We start from the raw sequence: 11,608 nt of genomic DNA, 5'->3' as shown, positions 1-11,608 counted from the left end.
TCAGAGTCTCCTCAGAGTCTCCTCAGAGTCTCCTCGGTGTCTTCTCAGAGTCTCCTCAGTGTCTCCTCAGTGTCTCCTCAGAGTCTCCTCGGTGTCTCCTCAGTGTCTCCTCAGTGTCTCCTCAGAGTCTCCTCAGTGTCTCCTCAGAGTCTCCTCGGTGTCTCCTCAGTGTCTCCTCAGAGTCTCCTCAGTGTCTCCTCAGTGTCTCCTCAGAGTCTCCTCAGTGTCTCCTCAGTGTCTCCTCGGAGTCTCCTCGGAGTCTCCTCGGAGTCTCCTCGGAGTCTCCTCGGTGTCTCCTCAGTGTCTCCTCAGTGTCTCCTCAGAGTCTCCTCGGTGTCTCCTCAGTGTCTCCTCAGTGTCTCCTCAGAGTCTCCTCAGTGTCTCCTCAGAGTCTCCTCGGTGTCTCCTCGGTGTCTCCTCAGTGTCTCCTCAGAGTCTCCTCAGTGTCTCCTCAGTGTCTCCTCAGAGTCTCCTCAGTGTCTCCTCAGTGTCTCCTCGGAGTCTCCTCGGAGTCTCCTCGGAGTCTCCTCGGAGTCTCCTCGGTGTCTCCTCAGTGTCTCCTCAGTGTCTCCTCAGTGTCTCCTCAGTGTCTCCTCAGTGTGTCCTCAGAGTCTCCTCAGTGTCTCCTCAGTGTCTCCTCAGTCTCTCCTCAGTCTCTCCTCAGTGTCTCCTCAGTGTCTCCTCAGTGTCTCCTCAGTCTCTCCTCAGTCTCTCCTCAGTCTCTCCTCAGTGTCTCCTCAGTGTCTCCTCAGTATGTTCCTGATCTAAGCCCCGCCCCTCAGGTGTGCGTGTGGGAGCGTGTGGCGCGGCTGCAGGTCTGGGTCGTAGGTTCGAATCCCTCGCTCGCCCCTCTCTCTCTGGTTGTAGCCGTGGACCAGGGAAGCCCCGCCCAGATCCTGATCACCATGACGACCGCGGACCAGACCTTCACGGAGACCCGCGTTCAGACCGAGAAGACCCAGGTCCACCGTGTCGGAGAACACGCCACAGGTACAAGAGAACACGCCACAGGTACATGAGAACACGCCACAGGTACATGAGAACACGCTACAGGTACACGAGAACATGCTACAGGTACACGAGAACACGCTACAGGTACATGAGAACATGCTACAGGTACATGAGAACATGCTACAGGTACACGAGAACACGCTACAGGTACACGAGAACATGCTACAGGTACACGAGAACATGCTACAGGTACACGAGAACACGCTACAGGTACATGAGAACACGCTACAGGTACACGAGAACATGCTACAGGTACACGAGAACATGCTACAGGTACACGAGAACACGCTACAGGTACATGAGAACACGCTACAGGTACACGAGAACACGCTACAGGTACACGAGAACATGCTACAGGTACACGAGAACATGCTACAGGTACATGAGAACACGCTACAGGTACATAAGAACACGCTACAGGTACATGAGAACACGCTACAGGTACAATAGAACACGCTACAGGTACAAGAGAACACGCTACAGGTACATGAGAACACGCCACAGGTACATGAGAACACGCTACAGGTACAAGAGAACACGCTACAGGTACACGAGAACATGCTACAGGTACAAGAGAACACGCCACAGGTACATGAGAACACGCTACAGGTACAAGAGAACATGCTACAGGTACACGAGAACATGCCACAGGTACAAGAGAACATGCTACAGGTACACGAGAACATGCCACAGGTACACGAGAACACGCTACAGGTACACGAGAACATGCCACAGGTACACGAGAACACGCTACAGGTACACGAGAACACGCTACAGGTACATCAGAACATGGCAGGAAACTTTTAGAAGTAATTGTACTTTTGCAAGTACTTTTTTCATGCAGCACTTTTTTTCTCTGTAAAAACTTCTTGTTTTGTGACTTAGTTCCTTGTGGCACAGTGGTTAGGACTGCATAATGACAAGTAAAGTTCCTTAAAGGGACTCGATGACAGTTTCCGCTTGCTGCTTTAATTGCTCCTTGTTTTCCTTCAGGTGTGCAGCGAGTTCGAGTCCGAGCCGTCAACGCCTTTTCATCTTTGGAGACGCAGGTGGACGTGTGTCGACTCAACACCACAAACTCGCTCCTGTGCAACTACAACAGTACTACGGTAATACTGCAGTACTTCAGGCTCACTTCCTGTTCAGCAGTGTGGGCTAACGACTTCCTGTTCACATGTTAAGATTAATAAAAGTAATAATACGATTATAAACCAAGACATGTTTTAAATAGACATGTTTCAGGTGTTTTAAGTTTTCCCAGATGGTGGCGCTGTTTCCGTGTTTCACTGACAGGAAGTGAGGTCACCGGACAGGAAGTTAGCCTCACGGTGTGTTGTGTTTCAGGGAGGGGTTCACCTGGAGCGGGTGCAGCGCAGCCCAAAGCTGTCGCTCTCAGCCTCGCCCTCCGCTGTTCCTCTGAGGAGCCAGACGGTGGCGCTGGAGGCCACGGGGAAGATCCTGGACAAGAAAGACATGAGCTTCGAGTGGTCGTGTGGTGAGAAATATAACCAAACATAACACTCATGTGACATAATGCTCATACCCCTGTTGTTCCAGTAAAATAACGCTCATACCCCTTTTGTTCCAGTGACATAATGCTCACACCCCTGTTGTTCCAGTGACATAATGCTCATACCCCTGTTGTTCCAGTGACATAACGCTCATACCCCTGTTGTTCCAGTGACATAACGCTCATACCCCTGTTGTTCCAGTGACATAACGCTCATACCCCTGTTGTTCCAGTGACATAACACTCATACACTGTTGTTCCAGTGACATAACGCTCATATCCCTGTTGTTCCAGTGACATAACGCTCATACCCCTGTTGTTCCAGTGACATAACGCTCATACCCCTGTTGTTCCAGTGACATAATGCTCATACCCCTGTTGTTCCAGTGACATAATGCTCATACCCCTGTTGTTCCAGTGACATAACGCTCATACCCCTGTTGTTCCAGTGACATAACGCTCATACCCCTGTTGTTCCAGTGACATAACGCTCATACCCCTGTTGTTCCAGTGACATAATGCTCATACCCCTGTTGTTCCAGTGACATAATGCTCATACCCCTGTTGTTCCAGTGACATAACGCTCATACCCCTGTTGTTCCAGTGACATAACGCTCATACCCCTGTTGTTCCAGTGACATAACGCTCACACCCCTGTTGTTCCGGTGACATAATGCTCATACCCCTGTTGTTCCAGTGACATAATGCTCACACCCCTGTTGTTCCGGTGACATAATGCTCATACCCCTGTTGTTCCAGTGACATAACGCTCATACCCCTGTTGTTCCAGTGACATAACGCTCATACCCCTGTTGTTCTGGTGACATAATGCTCATACCCCTGTTGTTCCAGTGACATAACGCTCATACCCCTGTTGTTCCAGTGACATAATGCTCATACCCCTGTTGTTCCAGTGACATAACGCTCATACCCCTGTTGTTCCAGTGACATAATGCTCATACCCCTGTTGTTCCAGTGACATAACGCTCATACCCCTGTTGTTCCAGTGACATAACGCTCATACCCCTGTTGTTCCAGTGACATAACGCTCATACCCCTGTTGTTCCAGTGACATAACGCTCACACCCCTGTTGTTCCAGTGACATAATGCTCATACCCCTGTTGTTCCAGTGACATAATGCTCATACCCCTGTTGTTCCAGTGACATAACGCTCATACACTGTTGTTCCAGTGACATAACGCTCATACACTGTTGTTCCAGTGACATAATGCTCATACCCCTGTTGTTCCAGTGACATAACGCTCACACTCCTGTTGTTCCAGTGACATAATGCTCATACCCCTGTTGTTCCAGTGACATAACGCTCACACCCCTGTTGTTCCAGTGACATAATGCTCACACCCCTGTTGTTCCAGTGACATAACGCTCATACCCCTGTTGTTCCAGTGACATAACGCTCATACCCCTGTTGTTCCAGTGACATAACGCTCACACCCCTGTTGTTCCAGTGACATAACGCTCATACCCCTGTTGTTCCAGTGACATAACGCTCATACCCTGTTGTTCCGGTGACATAACGCTCACACCCCTGTTGTTCCAGTGACAAAACGCTCATACCCCTGTTGTTCCAGTGACATAACGCTCATACCCCTGTTGTTCCAGTGACACAATGCTCACACCCCTGTTGTTCCAGTGACATAACGCTCATGCCCTTGTTGTTCCAGTGACATAATGCTCATACCCCTGTTGTTCCAGTGACATAATGCTCATACCCCTGTTGTTCCAGTGACATAACGGTCATACCCCTGTTGTTCCAGTAACATAATGCTCATACCCCTGTTGTTCCAGTGACATAACGCTCACACCCCTGTTGTTCCAGTGACATAATGCTCATACCCCTGTTGTTCCAGTGACATAACGCTCACACCCCTTTTGTTCCAGTGACATAATGCTCATACCCCTGTTGTTCCAGTGACATAACGCTCACACCCCTGTTGTTCCAGTAACATAACGCTCATACCCCTGTTGTTCCAGTAACATAATGCTCATACCCCTGTTGTTCCAGTAACATAACGCTCACACCCCTGTTGTTCCAGTAACATAACGCTCACACCCCTGTTGTTCCAGTAACATAATGCTCATACCCCTGTTGTTCCAGTGACATAACGCTCATACCCCTTTTGTTCCAGTGACATAATGCTCATACCCCTGTTGTTCCAGTGACATAACGCTCACACCCCTGTTGTTCCAGTAACATAACGCTCACACCCCTTTTGTTCCAGTGACATAACGCTCACACCCCTGTTGTTCCAGTAACATAACGCTCACACCCCTTTTGTTCCAGTGACATAACGGTCATACACCTGTTGTTCCAGTGACATAATGCTCACGCCCCTGTTGTTCCAGTGACATAACGCTCATACCCCTGTTGTTCCAGTGACATAACGCTCATACCCCTGTTGTTCCAGTGACATAACGTTCATACCCCTGTTGTTCCAGTGACATAACGCTCATACCCCTGTTGTTCCAGTGACATAACGCTCATACCCCTGTTGTTCCAGTAACATAACGCTCATACCCCTGTTGTTCCAGTGACATAACGCTCATACCCCTGTTGTTCCAGTGACATAACGCTCATACCCCTGTTGTTCCAGTGACATAATGCTCACGCCCCTGTTGTTCCAGTGACATAATGCTCATACCCCTGTTGTTCCAGTAACATAACGCTCATACCCCTGTTGTTCCAGTGACATAACACTCATACCCCTGTTGTTCCAGTGACATAACGCTCATACCCCTGTTGTTCCAGTGACATAATGCTCATACCCCTGTTGTTCCAGTGACATAACGCTCATACCCCTGTTGTTCCAGTGACATAACGCTCATACCCCTGTTGTTCCAGTGACATAATGCTCATACCCCTGTTGTTCTGGTGACATAACGCTCATACTCCTGTTGTTCTGGTGACATAATGCTCATACCCCTGTTGTTCCAGTAACATAACGCTCATACCCCTGTTGTTCCAGTGACATAACGCTCATACCCCTGTTGTTCCAGTGACATAATGCTCATACCCCTGTTGTTCCAGTAACATAACGCTCATACCCCTGTTGTTCCAGTGACATAACGCTCATACCCCTGTTGTTCCAGTGACATAACGCTCATACCCCTGTTGTTTCAGTGACATAACGCTCACACCCCTGTTGTTCTGGTGACATAACGCTCACACTCCTGTTGTTCTGGTGACATAACGCTCATACCCCTGTTGTTCCAGTGACATAACGCTCATACCCCTGTTGTTCCAGTAACATAACGGTCATACCCCTGTTGTTCTGGTGACATAATGCTCACACCCCTGTTGTTCCAGTGACATAACGCTCACACTCCTGTTGTTCTGGTGACATAACGCTCATACCCCTGTTGTTCCAGTGACATAACGCTCATACCCCTGTTGTTCCAGTAACATAACGGTCATACCCCTGTTGTTCCAGTGACATAATGCTCACGCCCCTGTTGTTCCAGTGACATAACGCTCATACCCCTGTTGTTCCAGTGACATAACGCTCATACCCCTGTTGTTCCAGTGACATAACGCTCACGCCCCTGTTGTTCCAGTGACATAACGCTCATACCCCTGTTGTTCCAGTGACATAACGCTCATACCCCTGTTGTTCCAGTGACATAACGCTCACGCCCCTGTTGTTCCAGTGACATAACGCTCATACCCCTGTTGTTCCAGTGACATAACGCTCATACCCCTGTTGTTCCAGTGACATAACGCTCATACCCCTGTTGTTCCAGTGACATAACGCTCATACCCCTGTTGTTCCAGTGACATAATGCTCATACCCCTGTTGTTCCAGTAACATAATGCTCACACCCCTGTTGTTCCAGTGACATAACGCTCATACCCCTGTTGTTCTAGTGACATAACGCTCATACCCCTGTTGTTCCAGTGACATAACGCTCACGCCCCTGTTGTTCCAGTGACATAACGCTCATACCCCTGTTGTTCCAGTGACATAACGCTCATACCCCTGTTGTTCCAGTGACATAACGCTCATACCCCTGTTGTCCCAGTGACATAACGCTCATACCCCTGTTGTTCCAGTGACATAACGCTCATACCCCTGTTGTTCCAGTGACATAATGCTCATACCCCTGTTGTCCCAGTGACATAACGCTCATACCCCTGTTGTTCCAGTGACATAACGCTCATACCCCTGTTGTTCCAGTGACATAACGCTCATACCCCTGTTGTCCCAGTGACATAACGCTCATACCCCTGTTGTGCCAGTGACAAAACGCTCATACCCCTGTTGTTCCAGTGACATAATGCTCATACCCCTGTTGTTCCAGTGACATAACGCTCATACCCCTGTTGTTCCAGTGACAAAACGCTCATACCCCTGTTGTTCCAGTGACATAATGCTCATACCCCTGTTGTTCCAGTGACATAACGCTCACACCCCTGTTGTTCCAGTGACATAACGCTCATACCCCTGTTGTTCCAGTTACATAATGCTCATACCCCTGTTGTTCCAGTGACATAACGCTCATACCCCTGTTGTTCCGGTGACATAACGCTCATACCCCTGTTGTTCCAGTGACAAAACGCTCATACCCCTGTTGTTCCAGTGACATAACACTCACACCCCTGTTGTTCCAGTGACATAACGCTCATACCCCTGTTGTTCCAGTGACATAACGCTCACACACCTGTTGTTCCAGGGACATAACGCTCATACCCCTGTTGTTCCAGTGACATAATGCTCATACCCCTGTTGTTCCAGTGACATAACGCTCATACCCCTGTTGTTCCGGTGACATAACGCTCATACCCCTGTTGTTCCAGTGACATAACGCTCATACCCCTGTTGTTCCAGTGACATAACGCTCATACCCCTGTTGTTCCAGTGACATAACGCTCATACCCCTGTTGTTCCAGTGACATAATGCTCATACCCCTGTTGTTCCAGTGACATAATGCTCACACCCCTGTTGTTCCAGTGACATAACGCTCATACCCCTGTTGTTCCAGTGACATAACGCTCATACCCCTGTTGTTCCAGTGACATAACGCTCATACCCCTGTTGTTCCAGTGACATAACGCTCATACCCCTGTTGTTCCAGTGACATAACGCTCATACCCCTGTTGTGCCAGTGACAAAACGCTCATACCCCTGTTGTTCCAGTGACATAATGCTCATACCCCTGTTGTTCCAGTGACATAACGCTCATACCCCTGTTGTTCCAGTGCCAAAAGCTCATACCCCTGTTGTTCCAGTGACATAATGCTCATACCCCTGTTGTTCCAGTGACATAACGCTCACACCCCTGTTGTTCCAGTGACATAACGCTCATACCCCTGTTGTTCCAGTTACATAATGCTCATACCCCTGTTGTTCCAGTGACATAACGCTCACACACCTGTTGTTCCAGTGACATAATGCTCATACCCCTGTTGTTCCAGTGACATAACGCTCATACCCCTGTTGTTCCAGTGACATAATGCTCATACCCCTGTTGTTCCAGTGACATAACGCTCATACCCCTGTTGTTCCAGTTACATAACGCTCACACCCCTGTTGTTCCGGTGACATAACGCTCATACCCCTGTTGTTCCAGTGACAAAACGCTCATACCCCTGTTGTTCCAGTGACATAACACTCACACCCCTGTTGTTCCAGTGACATAACGCTCATACCCCTGTTGTTCCAGTGACATAACGCTCATACCCCTGTTGTTCCAGTGACATAATGCTCATACCCCTGTTGTTCCAGTGACATAACGCTCATACCCCTGTTGTTCCAGTGACATAACGCTCATACCCCTGTTGTTCCAGTGACATAACGCTCATACCCCTGTTGTTCCAGTGACATAACGCTCATACCCCTGTTGTTCCAGTGACATAATGCTCACACCCCTGTTGTTCCAGTGACATAACGCTCATACCCCTGTTGTTCCAGTGACATAACGCTCATACCCCTGTTGTTCCAGTGACATAACGCTCATACCCCTGTTGTTCCAGTGACATAACGCTCATACCCCTGTTGTTCCAGTGACATAACGCTCATACCCCTGTTGTTCCAGTGACATAACGCTCATACCCCTGTTGTTCCAGTGACATAACGCTCATACCCCTGTTGTTCCAGTGACATAACGCTCATGCCCTTGTTGTTCCAGTGACATAACGCTCATACCCCTGTTGTTCCAGTGACATAACGCTCAAACCCCTGTTGTTCCAGTAACATAACGCTCATACCCCTGTTGTTCCAGTGACATAATGCTCATACCCCTGTTGTTCCAGTGACACAATGCTCATACCCCTGTTGTTCCAGTGACATAATGCTCATACCCCTGTTGTTCCAGTGACATAACGCTCATACCCCTGTTGTTCCAGTGACATAACGCTCAAACCCCTGTTGTTCCAGTAACATAACGCTCATACCCCTGTTGTTCCAGTGACATAATGCTCATACCCCTGTTGTTCCAGTGACACAATGCTCATACCCCTGTTGTTCCAGTGACATAATGCTCATACCCCTGTTGTTCCAGTGACATAACGGTCATACCCCTGTTGTTCCAGTGACATAACACTCACACCCCTGTTGTCCCAGTGACATAACGCTCATACCCTTGTTGTTCCAGTGACATAACGCTCATACCCCTGTTGTTCCAGTAACACAACGCTCATACCCCTGTTGTTCCAGTGACATAACGCTCATACCCCTGTTGTTCCAGTGACATAACACTCATACCCCTGTTGTTCCAGTGACATAACGCTCATACCCCTGTTGTTCCAGTGACATAACGCTAACACCTCTTTTGTTCCAGTGACATAATGCTCATACCCCTGTTGTTCCAGTGACATAATGCTCATACCCCTGTTGTTCCAGTGACATAACGCTCACACCCCTGTTGTTCCAGTAACATAACGCTCACACCCCTTTTGTTCCAGTGACATAATACTCACACCCTGTTGTTCCAGTGACATAACGGTCATACCCCTGTTGTTCCAGTGACATAACGCTCATACCCCTGTTGTTCCAGTGACATAACGCTCATACCCCTGTTGTTCCAGTGACATAACGCTCATACCCCTGTTGTTCCAGTGACATAACGCTCATACACCTGTTGTTCCAGTGACATAATGCTCACGCCCCTGTTGTTCCAGTGACATAACGTTCATACCCCTGTTGTTCCAGTGACATAACGCTCATACCCCTGTTGTTCCAGTGACATAACGTTCATACCCCTGTTGTTCCAGTGACATAACGCTCATACCCCTGTTGTTCCAGTGACATAACGCTCACGCCCCTGTTGTTCCAGTGACGTAACGTTCATACCCCTGTTGTTCCAGTGACATAACGCTCATACCCCTGTTGTTCCAGTGACATAACGCTCATACCCCTGTTGTTCCAGTGACATAACGCTCACGCCCCTGTTGTTCCAGTGACATAACGCTCATACCCTGTTGTTCCAGTGACATAACGCTCACGCCCCTGTTGTTCCAGTGACATAATGCTCACGCCCCTGTTGTTCCAGTGACATAACGCTCATACCCCTGTTGTTCCAGTGACATAATGCTCATACCCCTGTTGTTCCAGTGACATAACGCTCATACCCCTGTTGTTCCAGTGACATAACGCTCATACCCCTGTTGTTCCAGTGACATAATACTCATACCCCTGTTGTTCCAGTGACATAACGCTCATACCCCTGTTGTTCCAGTGACATAACGCTCATACCCCTGTTGTTCCAGTGACATAATGCTCACGCCCCTGTTGTTCCAGTGACATAATGCTCATACCCCTGTTGTTCCAGTAACATAACGCTCATACCCCTGTTGTTCCAGTGACATAACACTCATACCCCTGTTGTTCCAGTGACATAATGCTCATACCCCTGTTGTTCCAGTGACATAACGCTCATACTCCTGTTGTTCCAGTGACATAACGCTCATACCCCTGTTGTTCCAGTGACATAATGCTCATACCCCTGTTGTTCTGGTGACATAATGCTCATACCCCTGTTGTTCCAGTAACATAACGCTCATACCCCTGTTGTTCCAGTGACATAACGCTCATACCACTGTTGTTCCAGTGACATAACGCTCATACCCCTGTTGTTCCAGTGACATAACGCTCATACCCCTGTTGTTCCAGTGACATAACGCTCATACCCTGTTGTTCCAGTGACATAATGCTCATACCCCTGTTGTTCCAGTGACATAACGCTCATACCCCTGTTGTTCCGGTAACATAATGCTCATACCCCTGTTGTTCCAGTAACATAATGCTCATACCCCTGTTGTTCCAGTGACATAACGCTCATACCCCTGTTGTTCCAGTGACATAATGCTCATACCCCTGTTGTTCCAGTAACATAATGCTCACACCCCTGTTGTTCCAGTGACATAACGCTCATACCCCTGTTGTCCCAGTGACATAACGCTCATACCCCTGTTGTTCCAGTGACATAACGCTCATACCCCTGTTGTTCCAGTGACATAACGCTCATACCCCTGTTGTCCCAGTGACATAACGCTCATACCCCTGTTGTTCCAGTGACATAACGCTCATACCCCTGTTGTGCCAGTGACAAAACGCTCATACCCCTGTTGTTCCAGTGACATAATGCTCATACCCCTGTTGTTCCAGTGACATAACGCTCATACCCCTGTTGTTCCAGTGACAAAACGCTCATACCCCTGTTGTTCCAGTGACATAATGCTCATACCCCTGTTGTTCCAGTGACATAACGCTCACACCCCTGTTGTTCCAGTGACATAACGCTCATACCCCTGTTGTTCCAGTGACAAAACGCTCATACCCCTGTTGTTCCGGTGACATAACGCTCATACCCCTGTTGTTCCAGTGACATAACGCTCATACCCCTGTTGTTCCAGTGACATAACGCTCATACCCCTGTTGTTCCAGTGACAAAACGCTCATACCCCTGTTGTTCCAGTGACATAACGCTCATACCCCTGTTGTTCCAGTGACAAAACGCTCATACCCCTGTTGTTCCGGTGACATAACGCTCATACCCCTGTTGTTCCAGTGACAAAACGCTCATACCCCTGTTGTTCCGGTGACATAACGCTCACACCCCTGTTGTT

General features: G+C 48.6%; 1 protein-coding gene across 1 annotated transcript; it reads left to right on the top strand.

Moving 5' to 3' along the window:
• Window positions 1-905: 905 nt before the first annotated feature.
• LOC306968383 (uncharacterized protein) lies at window positions 906-4,030 on the top strand (the record flags this gene model as incomplete). Its single annotated transcript, XM_079563729.1, has 4 exons — window positions 906-990; window positions 2,005-2,120; window positions 2,356-2,506; window positions 4,023-4,030. The coding sequence occupies 4 exons, from the start codon at window positions 906-908 to the stop codon at window positions 4,028-4,030; spliced, it is 360 nt and encodes a 119-aa protein (XP_079419855.1).
• Between the last annotated feature and the right edge of the window lie 7,578 nt (window positions 4,031-11,608).

Source organism: Gobius niger, assembly GCF_951799975.1.
Source record: "Gobius niger genome assembly, chromosome: 9".
NCBI lineage: Eukaryota > Metazoa > Chordata > Actinopteri > Gobiiformes > Gobiidae > Gobius > Gobius niger.
Note: the sequence above shows the minus strand (reverse complement) of the source record. Positions and strands in the feature narration are given on the sequence as shown.